Here is a 22,561-nt window from a genome sequence, read left to right on the forward strand (position 1 = left end):
TGGGGGGTGACAACCCCAAAAATCCCCCCCTTAAAGCCGCCCCTCGGAGCCTGGCGGAGGATTTGACCCCAAAAACCCCAAAAATGGGGGGTCACCCAAAAAAAATCCACAAAAAGGGGTCAAGCCCCCCCCCCCAAAAAAAACCCAAAAAGGGGGATTTTGATCCCAAAAAACCACAAAAGGGTGGCAGATCAAGACCCTCCCCAAAGGGGAGGTGACCCCAAACCCCCTCAAGGAGGGGAGACCCCAAACCCCCCACAAAGGGGGGTCGCTCCAAACCCCCTCAAGGATGGGGTGACCCCAATCCCTCCTCAGGAGGGTCACCCCAGACCCCCCAAAGGGGATCTCACCCCGAACCCCCTCAGGACTGTCACCCCCTCACACAAAAAGGGCGGGAACCCCCTCAGGGCTGTCACCTCCTCACACAAAAAGGGCAGAACCCCCTCAGGGCTGTCACCCCCTCACACAAACCCCCCCTCAGGCCATGGTGGGGGGTCCCCCCCTTCTCCCCCCACACAAAAAGGGCGGGAACCCCCTCAGGGCTGTCCTCCGTCACACAAAAAGGGCAGAACCCCCTCAGGGCTGTCGCCCTCTCACACATAAAGGGCGGGAACCCCCCAGGCCCTGGCGGGGGGTCACCCCCGTTCTCCCCTCAGGGGGGCGATGCCCCGCCACTCCATCCCCCTCACTGCCCCCATTGTTCGATGACAGCGCCGTTGTCCCGCCCCAGGCCGCCCGTACCTGCGGTCCGTGGCCATGGCGACCCCCGGCCGCCCCCCGGGGGGGGCTCGGCGCCGTCGCCCCCTCAGCGGGAGCCCCGCGCCCGCCGCCATCGCCGAGACACCGCCGCCGCCCCGGCCGGTGCTGACTGACAGCGGGCCCGCCCCCCGCCCAATCAGAGCCCGAGTTCCGCGTCTGGGACCGCCCACCCGCCGCGTCTTGGCCAATCATGAGAGGCCGCTGCAGTGACAAGCCCCGCCTGCCGCCCCTCTGGTTAATAGAATTGTTCAATAGAGGTGATCGGCAATGGGTTTATCCAATGAGAGCCGAGGAGGTGCTTGGCACCTGCACCCCCGTGAGAAGCGGAGGGAAGCGGTGTGGAAGGGGCGAATGGCAGGCTCAGGTTCGGAGCGGCAGGGAGCGGTGTGGGAAGCGACAAACGGCAGGCTCAGGTGGGGCGGATGATTGATGGGTGGAACAGCCAATCAACGTCCGCGTCTGGCTAGGAGTGGCACCTGGCTGACAGGAGAGGACAACAAGCCCCGCCGCTCCACCTGAAGGCTCGGCTGTGATTGACAGGGGTCTCAGCCAATTGCAGGGCAGAAGCTGCTGAGACAGCCAATGGAGACTCGTGTGCGAGGCGGAGTCCCACCCTCCGGTGGGAGCTGGTCCCACCAGCTGGGGCTGGTCCCGCCCTCCTGGGGAGAGTAGCGATTTCTATTGGGTGGTGGCGATGATGGACAGGCGGCTCCTCCTATGGGACGTCGAGGAGCCGTGTGGGGAGGGGGCGCGGCGCCATTGGAGACCCCAGGGATGGGGGAGAGCGGTGAGGGGGTCACTGGGGATGGGCTGAGCATTGCTGGTTCCCTCAGGGATCTGGATAGGGGAATGCCCAGCAATGGGGTGAGGGGATCCCTCATTCCCTCAGGGGTCTGAACATGGGAATGGCCAGGGATGGAGTGAGGGGTCCCTCATTCCCTCAGGGATCTGGATTTGGGAATCCCCAGGGATGGGGTGAGGGGTCCCTGTTCACACAGTATGAGAATATTCCTCCAAATATCAGGAATTCCATCACCTTTCCCAGTTCTTAACAGGAAAACTTCAATTTTCTGTCCCACATGTGGCACATCCCAACTCTTCCCAACTTACTCTCTTTTCCAGACTCGATTCCCTTCATTTTCTGATTCTTTTTTATTTTGCTTTATTTCCCAATTTTCAGGAATTGCTGCCAAACCTCGTCCTGGAGCACGGGATGTTCTGCCTGGGGCTGACGGTCAAGCACGAGGGTGGAGACTGGAAGTTTCCTCATTTTTGGGATAAATTACTCCCAAATCCAAAACTTAGGATTTTTTGTTGTTGTTGTTGTTGTTGTTAAATTACCCCTCAAAATCAGCTTTTTGCTCCCTCAGCCCCTGTTGTTTTTGGAAAAAAAGGCTCAAAAGCCTCATTAGTGCGTCCGTGGGCTTTGGGTTGGTTAAATCTGTCCTGACTCTGGAAAATTCCTGCCTTTTCCCCCTCAGTGCCCCCAGTGCCCTCCCAGTGCTCCCAGTAACCCCCAGTGCCCTCCCCGTACCCCCAGTAACCCCCAGCCCCTGTTCCCAGTGCCCTCCCAGTAATCTCCAGTCCCCTCCCAGTGCCCTCCCAGTACCCCCAGTAACCCCCGGCCCCTGTTCCCAGTGCCCTCCCAGTAATCTCCAGTCCCCTCCCAGTGCCCTCCCAGTACCCCCAGTAACCCCCAGTCCATGTTCCCAGTGCCCTCCCAGTGCTCCCAGTGCCCTCCCAGTGACCCCAGTGCCCCCAGTGCCCTCCCAGTGCTCCCAGTAACATCCCAGTGCCCTCCCAGTACCCCCCAGCCCAGTGTGTTCCCAGTGCCCCCTGCCCGATTCCCAGTGCTCTCCCAGTGCCACCCAGTCCCTGTTCCCAGTGCTCTCTGTGCCCTCTCAGTAACCCCCAGTTCCCTCCCAGTGCTCCCAGTAAACCTGTCCCTGTTCCCAGTGCTCTCAGTGCTCCCAGTAGCCCCCAGTCTGTGTTCCCAGTGCTCCCAGTGCCCTCCCAGTTCTCTCATAGTTCCCTCCTAGTTCCCTCCCAGTGCTCCCAGTGGCACCCAGTCCCTGTTCCCAGTGCTCCCAGTGCCCTCCCAGTGCTCCCAGTGCTCCTAGTCCCTATTCCCAATGCTCCCAAGTAACCCCAGTCCCTGTTCCCAGTGCTCCCAGTGCTCCTAGTCCCTGTTCCCAGTGCTCCCAGTAACCCCCAGTCCCTGTTCCCAGTGCTCCCAGTGCTCCTAGTCCCTATTCCCAATGCTCCCAAGTAACCCCAGTCCCTGTTCCCAGTGCTCCCAGTAACCCCCAGTCCCTGTTCCCAGTGCTCCCAGTAACCCCCAGTCCCTGTTCCCAGTGCTCCCAGTGCTCCTAGTCCCTGTTCCCAGCGCTCCCAGTGCCCTCCCAGTGCTCCCAGTAACCCCCAGTCCCTGTTCCCAATGCTCCCAAGTAACCCCAGTCCCTGTTCCCAGTGCTCCCAGTGCCCCCCCAGTTCTCTCATAGTGCCCTCCCAGTGCTCCCGGTGCCCCCAGTTCCCGCTGTGCTCCCCCAGGAGCAGCTTCCCCCTCATTCCCATCCCATTTTCCCACCACAAACGAGGATTTGGGACAAATTGGGGATTTTGCTCAGTCACACATTTTTTTGAGGGTTATTTTGGGAGCTTTGGGGTTATTTTGGGGGGGACTGTGGGGGTTTTTTTGGGGGAAGGGTATTTTGGAGTGGTTTGGGTTTTTTGGGGGGACTGGGTTTTTTTTTGGGGGAGGGTATTTTGAAGGGGTTTGGGGTATTTTGGGGGGGACTGGGGTTTTTTGGGGGGGAGGGTATTTTGGAGGGTTTGGGGTTATTTTTTTGGGATTTGGGGTTTCTTTGGGGGCAGAGGATTGATTTTCTTGAAGGCTTTGGGGGTGTTGGGTTATTTTGGAGAGCTTTGATGGGTTTGGGTTTTTTGGGGGGAGATTGGGAATTTTGGAGGGTTTTGGTTATTTTGGGGAGTTTGGGGATTTTTTTGGGACATTTGGGGGAGGGTTGAATATTTTTGGTTTTTGGGGGTTATTTTTGAAGGGCTTGGAGCTTTTTTGGAGCGTTTTGGGGTTTTTTGGGGGGAGAATTAATTATTTCAGGGGGAGTTTTGTGGGAGTTGGTTTTTTTTTGGAATCCTCATTTGAGCTGAAAATCTATCCTTTTTTGCCACGATTTGGGGACTCACGGGGGATTTTACCGAGTTCCTTGTGGCTTTTACAGACTTTTTAAGGGAGTTTATGGATTTTTAAGGGAGTTCATGGAATATTATTTAGGAGACTTGATGAATTTTTAGGGAACTTCCAAGTAATTCAGAAGCAATAAATGGGATTGCAAAGCCTCTGGATTCCCCCAGAGCTCGTCCAGCTCTGGGCAAACCACTTTGAAATTCTGATTTTTGGGGGTTTTTTTTCAATCTTCTGGTGCAAATCTTTGGGAAATGGGGAGGAGGGGTGAGAAGTTGCAGTCCCAGGACCTCTCACAGATCCAGTGGCTGGATTTGGAGCAGCGCTCGTTGGTCCAGCGCCCGTTGGGTTTCATCATCCCACAGTCCTTCTGCTTCTTGTCGGGGTCCTCCTCCCACACATCCCAAAATCTGGGGGAAAAAAAGGAAAAAAAAATCAACAAGGGAGGATAAACGAGAGGGGAAAGATCCAATTGGAATTTCTGCTTCCTGTTGGGGTCCTCCTCCCACACATCCCAAAATCTGGAAGGAAAAAAAGGAAAAAAATATAAACAAGGGATGATAAACAAGCGGGAAAAGCTCAAACTGGAATTTCTGCTTCTTGTCGGGGTCCTCCTCCCACACATCCCAAAATCTGCGGGAAAAAGGGAAAAAAAATAAAGGGTGATAAACAAGCAGGAAAAGCTCCAATTGGAATTTCTGCTTCTTGTCGGGGTCCTCCTCCCACACATCCCAAAATCTGCGGGAAAAAGGGAAAAAAAATAAAGGGTGATAAACAAGCAGGAAAAGCTCCAATTGGAATTTCTGCTTCTTGTCAGGGTCCTCCTCCCACACATCCCAAAATCTGGGGGGAAAAGAGGGAAAAAGAAAATAAACAAGGGATGATAAACGAGCGGGAAAAGCTCCAATTGGAATTTCAGGGAGAAAAAGCCACAAAAATCTCCTTTTTTTTTTTTTTTTTTTTTTTTTTTTTTTTTCTGCTGCCAGGCAGAAAACCCGCCCATAATTTTTCCAGTGCAAAACTCCCAAAATCTCAGTTTTGGGGGGGATCAGCTTTATCTTAATCATTAATTTTCAGGTTATTTGGGGGGATTTTTACCCGAAAGTGGGAGATTTGCCAACGAGCCAGGTCCATTTCCCTTTGTGCTGCTTGTCCGTGACCCCCATCCAGTAGGTGTTGTTCCCTTGGAGCTCCTTCACCAGGAACAGCTGGAAAAGCAGAATTCCTTAAAACAGCCCCAAATCCATCGTTCCAGTGGGTTATGGGGTTTAATTCTCAGGTTACCATTGGGTTTGTTCATTAAAGTATTGAATTAATTGTATAATCATCAATTGACTGTTTGTAATTTGATTTTTTTTTCAATTGATTTTCGTTGTTTAATTTTAGGTGATTATTGATCACATGTTAATTTACGTAATGAATAAATTACTTCAATGTTTATTGTGCATCGTTTCAGAATTAGTAAATTCAATTTTTTGTTCTTTCTTCTTTTTTTTGCAGTTAAGTTTGTCTTTGAAATCAAATAAGTTATTGATTACAGGTATTAATCGTTAATTACACACAAATAATTTGATTTGGATTTAGAACACATTTCATTTTTAAAGCACATTTAAAGTCCAGGTTTAGGAGTTTGACTTTTCCCCCTCACCTTTCCTGCCCTTTCCCCTCACATTTCCCACCCTTTTTACCCCTCATGTTTCCCGCCCTTTTTTCCTCACATTTCCCACCCTTTCCCCTCACGTTTCCCTCCATTTTCTCTCCTCACATTTCCCTCTCTTTCCCCCTCACATTTACTGCCCTTTTCCCCTCAGGTTTCCTGCCTTTTCCCGCTCACATTTCTCGCCCTTTCCCCCCTCAAGTTTCCCACCATTTTCTCCCCTCATGTTTCCCGCCCTTGTCCCCTCACCTTTCTCCCGGCTTTCCCCTCAGGTTTCCCCTCACGTTTCCCATACTTTGCCTCTCACCTTTCCCACCCTCTCCCCCTCACATTTCTTGCCCCTTTTCCCCTTACATTTCCCACCATTTCCCCTTCACATTTTCCCCCTTCACATTTCCTGCCCTTTTCCTCTCACCTATCCCACCATTTTCTCCCCTTACATTTCCCACCCTTTTCCCCCTCCCGTTTCCCACTCTTTTTCCCCTCACATTTCCTGTCTTTCCCCCCCATTTCTCATCCTTTTCCCCTCACATTTTCTGCTCTTTTTTTCCCCTCATGTTTTTTGCCCTTTTCACATTACCTTCCCTTTTCCCCTTCACATTTCCCACCATTTTCTCCTCACGTTTCTCAACCTTTTCCCCTCACATTTCCCACCCTTTCCGCTTCATATTTCCCACATTTTCCCCCTCACGTTTACCGCCATTTTCTCCCTCACCTTTGCCCCACCTTTCCCCTCATGTTTCCTGCCCTTTTCCCCTCACGTTTCCTGCCTTTCCTCCCCCCATTTCTCATCCTTTCCCCCTCACATTTCCCAGCCTTTTTTTCCCTCATGTTTTTGCCCTTTTCTCCTCACATTTCCCACCCTTTCCCCTCACATTTCCCACCATTTTCTCCTCACATTTCCCAACCTTTCCCCCTCACATTTCCCACCCTTTCCCCCATGTGTTTCCTGCCCTTTTCTCCTCACGTTTCCTACTCTTTTGTCCCCTCACATTTCCTGCTCTTTTCCCCTCACCTTTCCTGCCCTTGTCCCCTCATGTTTCCCCTCGTTTCCCACACTTTTCCTCTCACATTTCCTGCCCTTTTCCCCTCACATTTCCCACCATTTTCTCCTCACGTTTCTCAACCTTTTCTCCCTCACATTTCCCGCCCTTTTTTTCCCTCACGTTTTTTGCCCTTTCGCCCTCACCTTTCCCGCTCTTTTCCCCTCATGTTTCCCCTCACATTTCCCACCATTTTCTCTCCTCACGTTTCCTGCCCTTTCCCCCCTCACGTTTCCTGCCCTTTTTCTCTCACGTCTCCCACCATTTTCTCTGCTCATGTTTCCTTCCCTTTTCCCCTCACCTTTCCCACTCACGTTTCCCCTCATGTTTCCCACACTTTCCCCCTCACATTTCCTGCCCTTTCCCCCCTCACATTTCCCTCCCTTTCCCCCTCACATTTCCCACATTTCCCCCCTCACTTTTACCGCCATTTTCCTCTCACATTTCGTGCCCTTTCCCCCTCACATTTACTGCCCTTTCCCCCTCATGTTTCCCACCATTTTGTCCTCACATTTCCTGCCCTTTTCCGTTCACATTTCCCACATTTTCCCCCTCACATTTACTGCCATTTTCTCCCTCACCTTTCCTGCCCTTTTCTCCTCATGTTGCCTGCCTTTTCCCCCCCATTTCTCATCCTTTTCCCCTCACATTTCCCACCATTTTCTCCTCACATTTCCTGCCCTTGTCCCCTCATGTTTCCCCTCATGTTTCCCATGATTTTCCTCTGATATTTCTCTCCCTTTTCCCCTCACATTTCCCACATTTTCCCCCGTCATGTTTCCCGCCATTTTCCCCTCACATTTCCCTCACTTTTTCCCTCACCTTTCCTGCTCTTTTTCCCCTCTCACCTTTCCTGCCCTTGTCCCCTCTTGTCCTTTCCCCTAAAATCAGAACATTCCCAACAATCGGACTCAGACCAGCCACGCGGGAACATCTCCACTTCCAAAACCAATTCCCAATTCCCAATCCTGGGGGGTTTGAGCCCAAAATGGAGCCAGGAATTCCCACCCTGGGGATTCCCTGGGAGAACCTTTGGGAGTTGGGATTTATTTGGAGTTTGAGTTTTGGGATTTGCTGTTTGGGGCTTGGGATTTGGGATTTGGGGTGTGGGATTTATTTGAGATTTGGAGTCTGGGATTTAGGATTTAGGGTTCGGGAGTATTTGGAATTTGGGTTTTTTTGGGATTTGGGATTGATTTGGAATTTGGGGGTTGGGGATTGAGACTTAGGATTTGGAGTTTGGGGATTGGGAATTGAGATTTAGGATTTGGAGTTTGGAGCTTGGGGTTTGGGATTTGGGGTGTGGAATTTATTTGGGATTTGGGGTTTAGGTTTTTTTTTGGATTTGGGGTTTGGGATCATTTGGGATTTGGGGCTTGAGATTCAGAATTTGGGTCTGGGGGTTTGGGATTGTTTGGAACTATTTGGGATTTTGGGTTTCGCTTTATTTGGGATTTGGAATTGATTTGGGATTTGGAATTGATTTGGGATTTGGAATTGATTTGGGATTTGGTGTTTGGGGGTTGGCATTTGGCATTTTTTGGGATGTATTTGGGCTCTATCTGGGATCTCTTTAGGATTCATCCAGGGTGTTTTCCCCACCTGCTCCTCCTCGGTGCTGACCACCACCAGGTCGGCCCCGGCCTCGCGGCAGAAGCTGCGGGCGCTGTCCCAGCTCCGGCTCATGGAGGAGAAATAGTAACAGGAGTTCCTGTAGAACTGCCAGTCCTGGGGACACTTCTTGGAGTCCTCAACGGCCCGGCACAGCAGCTCTGGGGAAAACGGGGGAAAAAAACACAGAGAGATGGGGAAAAACGGGGAGGAAACACGGAGAAATGGTGAATATCCGGGGGAAAAATGTGGGGAAATGGGGAAATCAGGGGCGAAAACATGGAGAAATGGGGAAAAAACACAGGAAAACGGAAAATCTGGAGAAAAAACATTGAAAAATGGGAAAATCTGGGGAAAAACATGGAAAAATGGGAAAATCCATGAGGAAAACGTGGAGAAATGGGGAAAAAACATGGAGAAATGGGGAAATCAGGGGGAAAAACGTGGAGAAATGGGAAAACCCGAGGAAAAAACAGAGAAACTGAAAATCCGGGCAAAAACATGGAGAAATAGGAAAATCCGGGGAAAAAAAACCAGAGAAAATGTGAAAATCCGGGGCAAAACCACAGAGAAATGGGGAAATCCGAGGAAAAACACATGGAGAAACTGAAAAAAAGTTTGGGGAAAAAGATGGGGAAATGGGGAAAATCTGAGGAAAAAACATGGAAAAATGGGGAAAATCCAGAGGAAAAGCATGAAGAAATGGGGAAAAAACCACAGGAAAATGGGGAAAATCTGGGGAAAAAACGCAGAGAAAATGAAGATCTGGGGAAAATGGGGAAAACTCTTGGAAGAAACGTGGGAAAATGGTGAAAAATTTGGAAGAAAACATAGAGAAATGGGGAAAATCTGGGGAAACAACACGGAGAAATGGGAAAATCCAGGAGAAAACGTGGATAAATGGGGAAATTTTGGGGGAATTTCAGGTGGTCCAGGGGAATTTCCACAGGGTTTGGGGGAATTGTGAGAGTTTTGGTGGGATTCTTGGGGTTTGGGGGGAAAATTCAGGGTTTTGGGGAAAAATTTTGAGGTTTTTTTTCAGGGGAATTCCATTTTGAAGGAGAATTCCAGAGGGCTTGGGAGGAATTCTGGGGTTTGGGGGTGAATTCCATAGGATGTGGAGGAATTTTAGGGTTTTTTGGGAATTCTGGAGGTTTGGGGGGGGAAATTCCAGGGCTTTTGGGGTAATTTCAGGTGTTTTCAGGGAAATTCCAGGGGTTTGGGGTAATTCCTGAGGGTTTTTCTTGGGAACTTTTAGGGGGTTTGGGGGGGGCATTTATGGCTTTTGGGGGGAATTCCAGAGGGTTTGTGTGGAATTCCAGGGGTTTGGGGGATTTTTAGGGGAATTTTAGGGGTTCTATGTGAATTTTTAGTGTTTGGGGGGAATTCCAGTGGTTTTGGAGGAATTTTGGGGAATTTGGGGCATTACCAGTGATCCTGCTCAGCTCCTCCTGCTGCGACTGGATGTGAGCGAGTGTCTCCCAGGCTGGGAACGGGAGAGCCCAGTATGAACCAGTATAGACCAGTATGGACCAGTATGAACCAGTGTAACCCAGTATAGCCCAGTATAGCCCAGTGTAACCCAGTATAGACCAGTATAGCCCAGTATAGCCCAGTGTAACCCAGTATAGCCCAGTGTAACCCAGTCCCCCCAGTCCCCTCCCAGTTTATCCCAGTCTCTCCCAGTCCCCCCAGTCGCTCCCAGTCTCCCCAGTCCGTACCCTCAGTCCAGTCTCCGGAGTTTCTCTCCCGCAGCAGCTGCAGCTCCTCCCTCATCTCCTGCTCTGGAAGGAAAATCCAAAAAAATCCTTCTGGATCCCAGAATTCCCAAAAAAACCCCCGTGGATCCCAGAATTCCCAAAAAAATCCCAATGGATCCACCCGGAACTCCTGGGAAATCCCAATGGATCCCAGAAGATCCTGGAAAGTTCCTGTGGATCCACTCGGAATTCTCAGAAAAACTTTGTGGATGCCAGAAAATCACAGAAATTCCCTGTGGATCCACCCAGGATTCCCAGAAAATCCCGGGGGTTTCCCATTTTTATGGAAATTTCCCCCTTTTATGGTGCATTTTGCCCTTTTTGGGGCCTTTTTCCCTCCTTTCTTGGTGCATTTCCTCCTTTTTCAGGTATTCCCCTCTTTTTTTTTTTTTTTTTTCTTTTTTTCTTTTTTTCTTTTTTTCATTTTCCTCCCTTTTTTTAGTACATTTTCCCTTTTTTTGGCTGTTTTCTTGATTTTGGGAGGGGAATTTCCCCCTTTTTTCCCCATTTCCCCATTTCTCCATTTTTCCATTTTCCCATTTTCCTATTTTCCCATTTTTTGCCCCATTTTCCCTTTCCCCCCCTTTTTCTTGCCCCATTTCCCATTTTCCCCCATTTTCCCATTTTGTCCCCATTTCCCCCCCTTTTTTCCCATTTTCCCATTTTTTTCCATATATTCCCATTTTTTGCCCTATTTTCCCATTTTTTCCCATTTCCCCCCTTTTGTTGCCCCATATTCCCTTTTCCCCCCATTTTCGCATTTTCCCCCATATTCCCAATTTTTTCCCCATTTTCCCGTTTTTTCCCTCATTTTCTCATTTTTTTCCAATCTTCCCATTTTTTGCCCAATTTTCCCCTTTTTTTGCCCCATTTTCCCTTCTCCCCCCATTTTTCCCCCCATTTCCCCCATTTCCCCATTCCCCATTTCCCCATTTCCCAACTTTTCCCCCCATTTCCATATTTTTCCCCATTTCCCATTTTCTCCCCATTCCCCATTTCATCATTCCCCATTTCCCATTTCCCCCATTTCCCATTTCCCCCATTTCCCCATTTCCCCATTTCCCCCATTTCCCCCATTTCCCATTCCCCCATTTCCCCATTTCCCCATTTTCCCATTTCCCCCATCCCCCATTTCCCCATTTCCCCCATTTCCCATTTCCCCCATTTCTCCATTTCCCCATTTTCCCATTTCCCCCATCCCCCATTTCTCCATTTCCCCATTTCCCATTTCCCCCATCCCCCATTTCCCATTTCCCCCATTTCCCCCATTTCCCATTTCCCCATTTCCCCATTTCCCCATTTCCCCATTTCTCCATTTCCCCATTTCCCCCATTTCCCCCATTTCCCATTTCCCCATTCCCCATTTCCCATTTCCCCCATTCCCCATTTCCCCATTTCCCCATTCCCCATTTCCCATTTCCCCCATTTCTCCATTTCCCATTCCCCATTTCCCCATTTCCCATTCCCCCATTTCCCATTCCCCCATTTCCCATTCCCTCATTTCCCATTCCCCATTTCCCCATTTCCCCATTCCCCATTCCCCCATTCCCCCATTTCCCCATTTCCCCCATTTCCCCATTCCCCATTTCCCCATTTCCCCATTCCCCATTCCCCCATTCCCCCATTTCCCCCATTTCCCCATTTCCCCAGTTTCCCCATTTCCCCATTTCCCATTCCCCATTCCCCATTTCCCCCATTCCCCCATTTCCCCAATTTCCCCATTTCCCCCATTTCCCCCCATTTTCCCCCCATTGCCCTATTTTTCCCCATTTCCCCGGGGTTTTTTTTTGCCCCATTTTCCCTTTTTTCCCCCCATTTTTTCCGCCCAGTTTTTTCCCCCCATTTTTTCAGCTCAGTTTTTTCCCCATTTTTTTCACGTATTTTCCTTCATTTTCCCTCCCATTTCCCCCCATTTCCCCCCATTTCCCCCATTTCCCCCCATTTCCCCCCATTTTCCCCCCGTTTTTTCCCCATTTCCCCCATTTTTTCCCCATTTTTTCCCCACTCACGCTCCCGCAGTGTGACGATGTGCAGGGTGGCCCAGAGGACTCCGCTGAGCAGCAGCAGGAGCAGCACCAGGGGCAGGACCCACCGCGGGGCCCCAGATTTGGGCTTCGACCCCCCAAATTCCCCAAATTCCCCGATTTTCCTCTCGGGATCCACCAGAGGCCTCCGGGGGGAGGGAACAGAACCCCGGGAGAGGCTCGGGGGCTCCTCCAGGACATGGACTGTGAAAAAATGGGGGAAAAAGAGAATTTTGGGAGATTTTTGGTGTCAAATCCTGATCCAAGGGAAAAAAATGGAATTTTTGGAGAATTTTAGGGGATTTTGGGGTCAAATCCTGATCCAGGGGGAAAATAAAAAAACAAATTTCCCATTCCAAAAGTGAATTTAAATCCAAAATTTCCCATTCCTGACGTGGAATTAATCCCCAGAATTCCTATTCCAAAGCTGAATTTAAACCCCAAAACTCCCACATTTCCAGGTGAATTTAAACCCCAAAAATTTCCATTCCAAAGGTGAATTTAAACCCCAAAATTCCGACGCCGAGGCAAAATTAAACCCTGAATTTTCTGAGCTAAAATCCCTCAATTTCCCAGGAATTTGGGGCCGTTTTGGGGCCAAATCCCTATTTTTTGGCTCCAAATCCCCATTTTTGGGCTCCAAATCCCATGTTTTGGCTCCACCTCTCCGGGGCGGGGCGGCTCCGGCCACTGGAATCCGCTGCAGTTCTGCCATGGGCACGTTCTCGGGCTGGAAATGAGGGAAAATGGGAAAATTTGGGATTTTGGGTGGACTGGGAATCCTGGATTCTTTGAAAAGCATCAAAAAAAATCGCAATTCCCCAGAGATTTTCCCATTTTTTTAATGAATTTTAAATGGATTTTCTTGATTTTCATCACTTCCCTCCCAGAGCCGAGTTATCCCCTTTTTCTGTTTGGAAATTCTCAGATTTTTTCCAGGTTTTCCCGCAGCCCCAAAATTGGTATTTTTTAATATGAACCAATTCAGTTCCCAAAATCCCGATGATCCCAATGATCCCAATGATCCCAATGATCTGAAAAATCCCAAAAATCCAAATAATCCCAATGACCCAAATGATCCCAATGACACTGTCAACAAATCCCAATGATCCCAATAATCCCCAAAATCCCGATGATCCCAATGATCTCAGTGATCCCAATAATCCCAACAAGCCCATGACCCCAATGATTCCATTGATCCAAGTAATCCCAAAAATCCCAATGATCCTAAAAATTCAAATAATCCTAATGATCTCAACAACCCTAAAAATCACAAATTATTCCAACGACCCCAAAAATCCCAATGAACCCATTGATCCCAACAATCCCAATGACCCCATTGATCCAAATAATCCCAATCATCCCATTAATTCCAATGATCCAAATAATCCCCAAAATCCAAATGATCCAAATGATCCCAATGGTCCCAATGATCCCAAAAATCCCAATAAACCCAATGGTCTCGATGATCCCAACAACCCCAGAGATCCCAATGAGCCCAAAAATCCTGATGATCTCAAAACCCCCAACAATCCTGATGATCTCAATGATCCCAAAAATCCCAACAATCCCATCGATCCCAATGATCTCAATGATCCCAACGACCCCAATGATCTCAATGACCCCAATGATCCCAATGACCCCAATGACCCCAATGACCCCAATGACCCCAATGACCCCAATGATCCCAAAAATCCCAATGATCCCAAAGCTCCCAACAATCCTGATGACCCAAATGATCCAAAAATCCCAACAATCCCATCGATCCCAATGATCTCAATGATTCAAACGACCCCAATGACCCCAATGACCCCAGTGACCCCAATGATCCCAAAGATCCCAATGATCCCAATGACTCAAGTGATCCCAACGATCCCAACAACCCCAGAGATCCCAAAGATCCCAGTGATCCCAATGACTCCAATGACCCCATTGATCCCATTGATCCCAATGATCCCAATGACCCCCAATGACCCCAATGATCGAAATAACCCCAATGATCCCGACAATCCCAATCATCCCATTGATTCCAATGATCCAAATAATCCCCAAAATCCAAATGATCCCAATGATCCCAACGGTCCCAATGATCCCAAATAATCCCAGTGATCCCAATGACCCCAACAACCCCAATGATCCTAAAGTGCCAAACAATCCCGATGATCTCAATGATCCCAATGACCCCAATGATCCAAATAATCCCAATGATCTCAACAATCCCAACCAATTCCAATCAACCCCAATGACCCCAATGATCCAAATAATCCAAACAATCCCAATGACCCCAGTGACCCCAATGATCCCAAAAATCCCATTGATCCCAATGATCCCAATGACCCCAATGACCCCAATGATGCCAAAAAATCCCAATGACCCCATTGATCTCAACAATCCCAATAATCCCAACGATCCCAACCAATCCCAGTGAGCTCTATGACCCCAATGATCCAAATAATCCCAACGATCGCAAAAATCCCAATGACCCAAATGATCCAAATAATCCCAACAACCCCAACGACCCAAACGATCCTAAAGATCCCAATGATCCAAATAATCCCCAAAATTCCAATTGATCCCAACGACCCCAATGACCCCATTGATCTCAATGACCTCACTGATCCCAAAAATCCCAAAAATCCCAACAATCCCAATGACCCAAATGACCCAAATTACCCCAATGACCCCAACAATCCCAATAATCCCAACGATTCCAACAACCCCATTGATCCCAATGACCCCAATGACCCCAATGACCCCACTGATCCCAATGATCCCAAAAATCCCAATGACCCCAAAAATCCCAATAAACCCAATGGTCTCGATGATCCCAACAACCCCAGAGATCCCAATGAGCCCCAAAATCCCGATGATCCCATTGATCCCAATGATTTCCATGATCCCAACGACCCCAATGATCCCAATGATCCCAATGATCCCAAAAATCCCAATGAACCCAATGATCCCAAAAATCCTGATGATCTCAATGATTCCAAAAATCCCAACGATCCCAATGATCCCAACGACTCCAATGATCCAAATGAACCCAATGATGCCAATGACCCCAATGATCCCAACGATCCCAATGAACCCAATGACCCCAAAAGTCCCAATGACCCCAAAAATCCCAATGAACCCAATGATCTCAATGACCCCAATGATCCCAAAAATCCTGATCTCAATGATTCCAAAAATCCCAACGATCTCAATGATCCCAATGACCCCAATGATGCCAATGACCCCAATGACCCCAACAATCTCAATGATCCCAAAAACCCCAGAGATCCCAATGAGCCCAAAAATCCCGATGATCCCAAAACCCCCAACAATCCTGATGATCTCAATGATCCCAAAAATCCCAACAATCCCATCGATCCCAATGATCTCAATGATCCCAACGACCCCAATGATCTCAATGACCCCAATGACCCCAATGAACCCAATGATCCCAATGATCCCAAAAATCCTGATGATCTCAATGATTCCAAAAATCCCAATGATTCCAATGATCCCAATGACCCCAATGACCCCAACGATCCCAATGAACCCAATGATCCCAAAATCCCAAAGACCCCCAAAATCCCAAAGACCCCAAAAATCCCAAAGACCCCAATGTTCCCAACCACTGCAACAATTTCTGGGGGGGCTTTTGAGGTTTTTCTGATTTTCTTTTCAGGGGGATTTTCAGTGATTTTTGGTGGGATTTAAGGGGTTTTCTATGGGGTTTTTTGGAGATTTTTTTTGAGGTTTTTTGGGGTTTTGGGGGGGTTTGGGGTGTTTGAGGTTTTTTGATTTTTTGGTGGGGATTTTTCTGATTTTTTCAGTGATTTTTTTGTGTTTTTTAAAAGCTTTCTGAGTTTTTTGTTGGCTTTTTGGTGGGTTTTGGAGGGTTGTTTGTGTTTTCGTGGGGTTTTTTTTTGTGATTTTTTTTATGATTCTTTGGGGGTTATTTGGGGCGTTTTGGTGATTTTTTGTTTGTTTGTTTTGTCTGATTTTTGAGGGGTTTTGTTTGGTTTATTTTCTTGGTTTTTGTTGGCTTTTTTGGGGGGTGGGGGTTGTTTTGGGAGTTTTTTGGGGTGATGTTTTTGGATGTTCTTTGGTTTGTTTTATTGATTTTTGTTGGGGTATTTTTGGGTGGGGGGGTTGTTTTGGGTTTTTTTATGGGTGATTTTTTAGAATTTTTTCATCCCTTTGATTGGCACCCAACCCCCAGTGGTTCCCCCATCCCCTCCCCCTCCACCCCCAAAATTCCCCCAATTTTATCCCCAAATTCCCAATTTTAACCCCCCGAACTCCACCTCCCCCCGAGGCCTCTCCCACCAAAACAAGAATTGGCCAATTTCCATTTTCCCCCCAAATTTCTCTTTATCTCCCTCCCCCTCCCTTATCTCCCCCTGCAGCTGCTCCCCTCCCCCCTCTCCGCCCTAAAAATAAATTATTTTCTTCTTCGAATTTCGAATATTTCCCCATCAACAACTTTTAACCCTTTTCTCCTCATTTTTCTCCCCAAAACAACAAAATTAAAGGACCCAAAAGCACCAAAATCCTTCTCCCATCAAAAGGGAATTCTCAAAATTCAAAATATTTCAGATTCTGCCATTTCACCCCATTTTTCTTCCCGATGTTGGGTGGGAGAAATCTTTGAAGTCTGAGATTCCAATTTTGAGGATTTTTCCCCAAATTTTAATATTAGGCCCTCACTAATTAAAATCTTTAATTTACTTTGAAATTACTGTTTATAAAATTATTACTTAATTAAATTAACATTTGATTAAATTAATACTGAATGAAATTATATTTAATCCAAATAATAGCTAATCAAAAGAATATTTAATGAAGTTAATACTTAATTAAATTATTATGTAATAGTTAATTATTTTATTTAATTAATTCTCCCTTGCTGCTCCAACAGGGGTCCAATTCTCCTCCAATGTTTCAATATTCATCCAAAGGGTGATTTAAAAAAAAAAAAAAAAGTTTCCAAATCCCAAAATCAGCCCAAAACCAAGATTGAAAATGCCAAAATAATTTTGTTCTAAAAGACCAAAAAATGAGCTTCTAAAATGACAAAGTTTCAAAGTAATGCAGTTCCAAAATACCAAAAAAATAACCCCAAAATCCCCAAATATTTTTGATCCAAAAGACTAAAAAAATATTCTGAACATGGAAAATAACACAGGTCCAAAAGATGAAACACCCAAATTCCAAAGGACCAGAAAATGAGGTTTGAAAATCCCCAAACAGCCCCAAACAACCCCAAAACAACCTCGAAAAGCCCCAAAATGGCCCCGTTTGAAACTCTACAAAACCTTGTTCCAAAATAAGCCAAATTCCAAATGATACAAAACCTCAAATCTCCAAAAATTTGGTTCCAAAATCTCCAAAAAACTCCATTTCAAAATCCCCCCCAAATGCCCAAACCCTGAATTTTTAAATCCCAAAATCTCCCCGTTTCAAGTGGCCTGAAAACCGAATTTCAAAATACCCCAAAACCCCAAAAGAACCCCAGACAAAAATCCCAAAATATCCTCTTTCCAAAATACCAAAAAAATAAATTCCCAAATAGCAGAAAACCGCGGTCCAGAATCCCAAAATAACCCTTGTCAAAAGTCCCAAAATATCCTCATTTATAAAATACCTAAAAAACCCCAAAATACCCAAACCCCACAGTCCAAAATCCCCAAATATCCCAGTTCTGAAATATCCAAAATCCAAATTTCCAAATCCCTCAAAAAAAATCCAATTTCAAAATCCCCAAAAGAGCCGCGTTCACCACAAACCCGAGGCCAAAAATGTCAAAATATTCTTGTTTCGAAATACCAAAAAGCCCAAAAAATACCCCAAAAAATACCCCGTGGCTCAAAATCCCCAAATCTTCCAGGTCTGAAATATCCAAAAACCAAATTCCCAAATCCCCCAAAATCTCCCCGTTCCAAACGACCCCAAAACCAAAGTTAGAAATACCCAAAACCCAACGGTTCAAAATCCTAAAATAACCCTGGAGGAAAATCCCAAAATATCCCCGTTTTGAAATACAAAAAACCCCCTGAAAAATACCCAGAAACCACAGCCCAAAATCCCATAACAACCTCAGAGAAAAATCCCAAAATATCCCCAGTTCAAAATACCAAAAAAACCCCAAAATACCCAAAAGCCGCGGTTCAAAATCCCAAAATAACCCTGGAGAAAAATCCCAAATTAATCTTGTTTCAAAATGTCAAAAGCCCCCAAAATACCCTCAAAATAACCCAAAACTGCGGCCCCAAATCCCCAAATATAAAAAGTTCCGAAATATCAGAAAATTGAATTCTCGAATGCCAAAATAACCCCAAACAAAAATCCCCAAAGAGCCGCGTTCACCACAAACCCGAGGCCAAAAATGTCAAAATATCCTCGGTTCAAAATACCAAAAAACCTCAAAACTGAAACCCAAAAATACCCGAAAACCGTGGTCCAAAATCCCAAATTAACCTCATTACAAAATATCAAAAAAACCCAAAAATACTCGAAACCCGCGGCCCAAAATCCCAAAATAACCACGGATAAAAGTCCCCAAAATATCCCCGTTTCAAAACAGAAAAAAAACCCCAAAACCCCAAAAATTCCCAAAAAACGGGGTCCAAATTCGCCAAAAATCCCAATTCTAAAATATCCAAAACCCAAATTCCCAAATCCCCTAAAACTGGGTTCCAAAATTCCCAATTTCCCCCAAAACTGAGCTGGAAAATCCCAAAATGTCGCAGCTTCAGAATGCCAAAAACCCTCCAAATATCAAAAAACCAAATCCCAAAATCCCAGAAATCCCAAAATCGCCTCGTTTCCAAATACCATGGGAAAAAAAATCCCCCAAAAATCCCAAAACCCCCCCAAAATACCTGAAATCTGAATTTCCCCAAATGCCCAAGTTTCAAAAATTCCGAATTCCAAAATTCCCAATTCCAAAATCCCAAATTCCAAATTCTCAAATTCCAAAGTATTGAATTCCAAAATCCTAAAATTCTAAATTCTGAAGTCTCGAATCCCAGAATTCTGAATCCCAAATGTCCCAAAAAATCCCAAATTTTGGGATAAATTGCCCCAAACGGGGTCTCACCTTTATCGCCAAAGAAATTTGGGAATTTGGGGGTTTTCTCCAGAAAAAAATTCCAGAAATTTCCTCGAGAGCTTCGGAGCCGCTGCGCTCGAGGTCGAGTCCGAAATAAACCCAAAATTGGCCAAAAATGGAAGTTTTTCACCAAAATTTGGGATCTGGGGAATTCCTTATCAGCCCCGGCCAGGCCTGGGGTGGGCGGGGCCAACCCTCCCCTCATGAATATTCATGAAATCCCAAAAACCCCAAAATTTCCCCCAAAAATCCACTCCCCGTGGGAATTCCGCTCATCCCGGGTGGGTTTTTCTGGAATTTTCCCCGATTCTGGGAGGGATTTTCCTGGAATTTTGGGGCGGCCCTGAAATAACGGAAATTGGGTTGTTTGGCCCCAAAAAAACCCCCAAAATTTTGGAGGTTCCTTATCTGAGGCCGCAGGATCTGATAAGGCTGAGCCACAACCGACACAGCGGGATCGGCTGGGCTTCGGGATTCGGGATTGGGGATAATGGGAAAAATGGGATTAATGGGATTAATGGGAATAATGGGATTGGGGTAATGGGAAAAACAGGATTGGGAATAATGGGAATAATGGGATTGGAGTAATGGGATAATGGGATTAATGGGAATAATGGGATTGGGGTAATGGGATAATGGGAATAATGGGATTGGGGTAATGGGATAATGGGATTGGGGTAATGGGAAAAATAGGATTGGGAATAGTGGGAATAATGGGAATAATGGGAATAATGGGTTTGGGGTAATGGGATTGGGGTAATGGGAAAAACAGGATTGGGAATAATGGGAATAATGGAATTGGGGTAATAGGATAATGGGAATAATGGGATTGGAATAATGGGAATAATGGGATTGGGGTAATGGCGTAATGGGATTGGGGATAATGGGATTGAGATAATGGGATTGGGAAATTCAGGATGATGGGAATAATGGGATTGGAATAATGAGATAATGGGAATAATGAGATTGGGAAATTGGGAATAATGGGATTAATGGGATTGGGGTAATGGGATGGGAAAAATAGGATTTGGAATTATGGGATAATGGGAATAATGGGATTGGGGTAATGGGATTTGGATAATGGAATAATGACATTAATGGGATTGGGATAATGGGAAAAATAGGATTGGGAATAATGGGATTGGGGTAATGGGGTAATGGGATTGGGGATAATGGGAAAAATAGGATTGGGAATAATGGGAATAATGGGATTAATGGGGTTGGGGTAATGGGATTGGGAAATTGGGAATAATGGGATTGGGAAATTGGGGATAATGGGAATAATGGGATTGGGGTAATGGGATTGGGAAATTGGAAATAAGGGGATAAGGGGATTGGGAGTGATGGGAAATTGGGGATAATGGGAATAATGGGATTGGGGTAATGGGATTGGGAAATTGGAAATAAGGGGATAATGGGATTGGGAGTGATGGGAAATTGGGAATGATGGGATTGGGAAATTGGGGATAATGGGAATTGGGATAATGGGATTGGAAATAATGGGACTGGGATAATGGGGTAATGGGATAATGGGAATAATGGGATTGGGAAATTCGGGGGTAATGGGATTAATGGGATTGGGATAAACAGATAACGGGAATAATGGGATTGGGATAATAGGATTAGATAATAGAAATCATGGGATTGGGGTAATGGGATAATGGGACAATGGGGTAACGGGAAATTGGGAAGAATGGGAATAATGGGAAATTTGAGGCAATGGGAATAATGGGATTGGGACAATGGGAACAATGGGCTAATGGGAAATTTGGGAAGAATGGGATTTGGGTAATGGGATTGGGAAATTCAGGGTGATGGGAATAAAGGGATTGGGATAATGAGATAATGGGAATAATGAGATTGGGAAATTGGGGATAATGGGATTGATGGGATTGGGGTAATGGGATAATGGGATAATGGGACAATGGGGTAACGGGAAATTGGGAAGAATGGGAATAATGGGAAATTTGAGGCAATGGGAATAATGGGAATAATGGGATTGGGACAATGGGAATAATAGGATAATGTGAAATTTGGGAATAATGGGATTGGGGTAATGGGATTGGGAAATTGGAGATGGAGGGAATAATGGGAATAATGAGATGATGGGAATAATGGGATTGGGAAATTGGGAATAATGAGAATAATGGGATTGGGGTAATGGGATTAATGGAATAATGGGAATAATGGGAATAATGGGAATAATGGGATTGTGATAATGGGATTGGGTTTTTGGATTTGGGATAACAGAAATGGGATAATAGGATAATGGGATAATGGGAATTCTCTGAAATTTGGGAATTTTTTTAGCTGAAATTCCGGGATTTTGTGAAGTTTTGAGGGGCTGACGAGGCTCTGGATGGGTTGAGATTTTTGGGGTAAGAAATGCCCAAATTGGTTCATGTTCACAAATCTCCATTTTATTGGGGGGGACGTGGGGGTTGGGTGGGAGAAGGAGCAGATTTGGGTTGTTTTTTTTTTTGTTTGTTTGTGGTTTTTTTGAGGTTTTTTGGGCTATTTTGGGTGGATTTGGGGTTTTTTTAGAGGATTTTGGGTTATTTGGGGTAGATATGGGGAGTTTTGGGTTCTTTTGGGTGGATTGGGGTTTTTTTTGGAGATTTTTTTGGTTATTTTGAGTGGATTTGGGATTGGTTTAGGTCGATTTGGAGTTTTTTTTGCGGATTTTGGGATTTTTGAAGGGCAGTTTGGTAATTTTGGGTGGATTTGGCTTTTTTGGAGGGATTTTAGGGTGCTTAGGGTAATTTTGGGGGGGTTTGGACATTTTGGAGGGTTTTTTTAGGATCTTGGGATTATTGGGGGGGGATTTGAAGTTGTTTTGGAGGAATTTGGGGTAATTTGGGGGAGATTTGGGGGGTTTGGGGGGATTTGGGGTAATTTTGGATGGTTTTGGGTTCTTTTGGGGGGATTTGGGGTTCTTTGGGGATTTTGGGTTTCTTTGGGGGGATTTGAGATAATTTGGGGGACATTTGGGGTTTTTTGATGGTTTGGGATAATTTGGGGTCATTTTAGGGGGCTTGGGGTCATTTTAGGGGGATTTGGGGTAATTTCGGGGGGAATTTGGGGTTTTTGGAGGTTGTGGGGTCATTTTTGGGAGATTTGGGGTAATTTTGGAAGTTTTGAGATTATTTTGGGGGGATTTGGGATAATTTTGGGGGGATTTGGGGTTATTTTGAAGGGATTTGAGGTAATTTGGGGGACATTTGGGGTTTTTTGATGGTTTGGGATAATCTGGGGTCGTTTTAGGGGGGTTTGGGGTCATTTCAGGGGGGATTTGAGGGTTTTGGAAGTTGTGGGGTTTTTGGGGAGGGATTTGGGGTAATTTTGGGGGGATTTGGGGTTTTTTGGGGACATTTGGAGTTTTTTTGATGGTTTGGGATAATTT

The 22,561-nt window shown here is 46.2% G+C and overlaps 1 protein-coding gene across 1 annotated transcript; it reads right to left on the bottom strand.

The window, feature by feature from the left end:
- Positions 1-3,868: 3,868 nt before the first annotated feature.
- On the bottom strand, positions 3,869-19,268 carry LOC310921693 (C-type lectin domain family 17, member A-like). Its single transcript, XM_083881905.1, has 8 exons — positions 19,147-19,268; positions 12,720-12,786; positions 12,042-12,260; positions 9,994-10,056; positions 9,702-9,758; positions 8,264-8,433; positions 5,060-5,169; positions 3,869-4,371 (listed from the first exon to the last, which is right to left on the bottom strand). Exons 2-8 carry the CDS (start codon positions 12,769-12,771, stop codon positions 4,188-4,190), a joined length of 855 nt encoding a protein of 284 aa, XP_083738031.1. The 5' UTR covers positions 12,772-12,786; positions 19,147-19,268; the 3' UTR covers positions 3,869-4,187.
- Between the last annotated feature and the right edge of the window lie 3,293 nt (positions 19,269-22,561).

This window comes from Zosterops lateralis (assembly GCF_965231275.1).
Source record: "Zosterops lateralis genome assembly, chromosome: 36".
NCBI classification, from domain to species: domain Eukaryota; kingdom Metazoa; phylum Chordata; class Aves; order Passeriformes; family Zosteropidae; genus Zosterops; species Zosterops lateralis.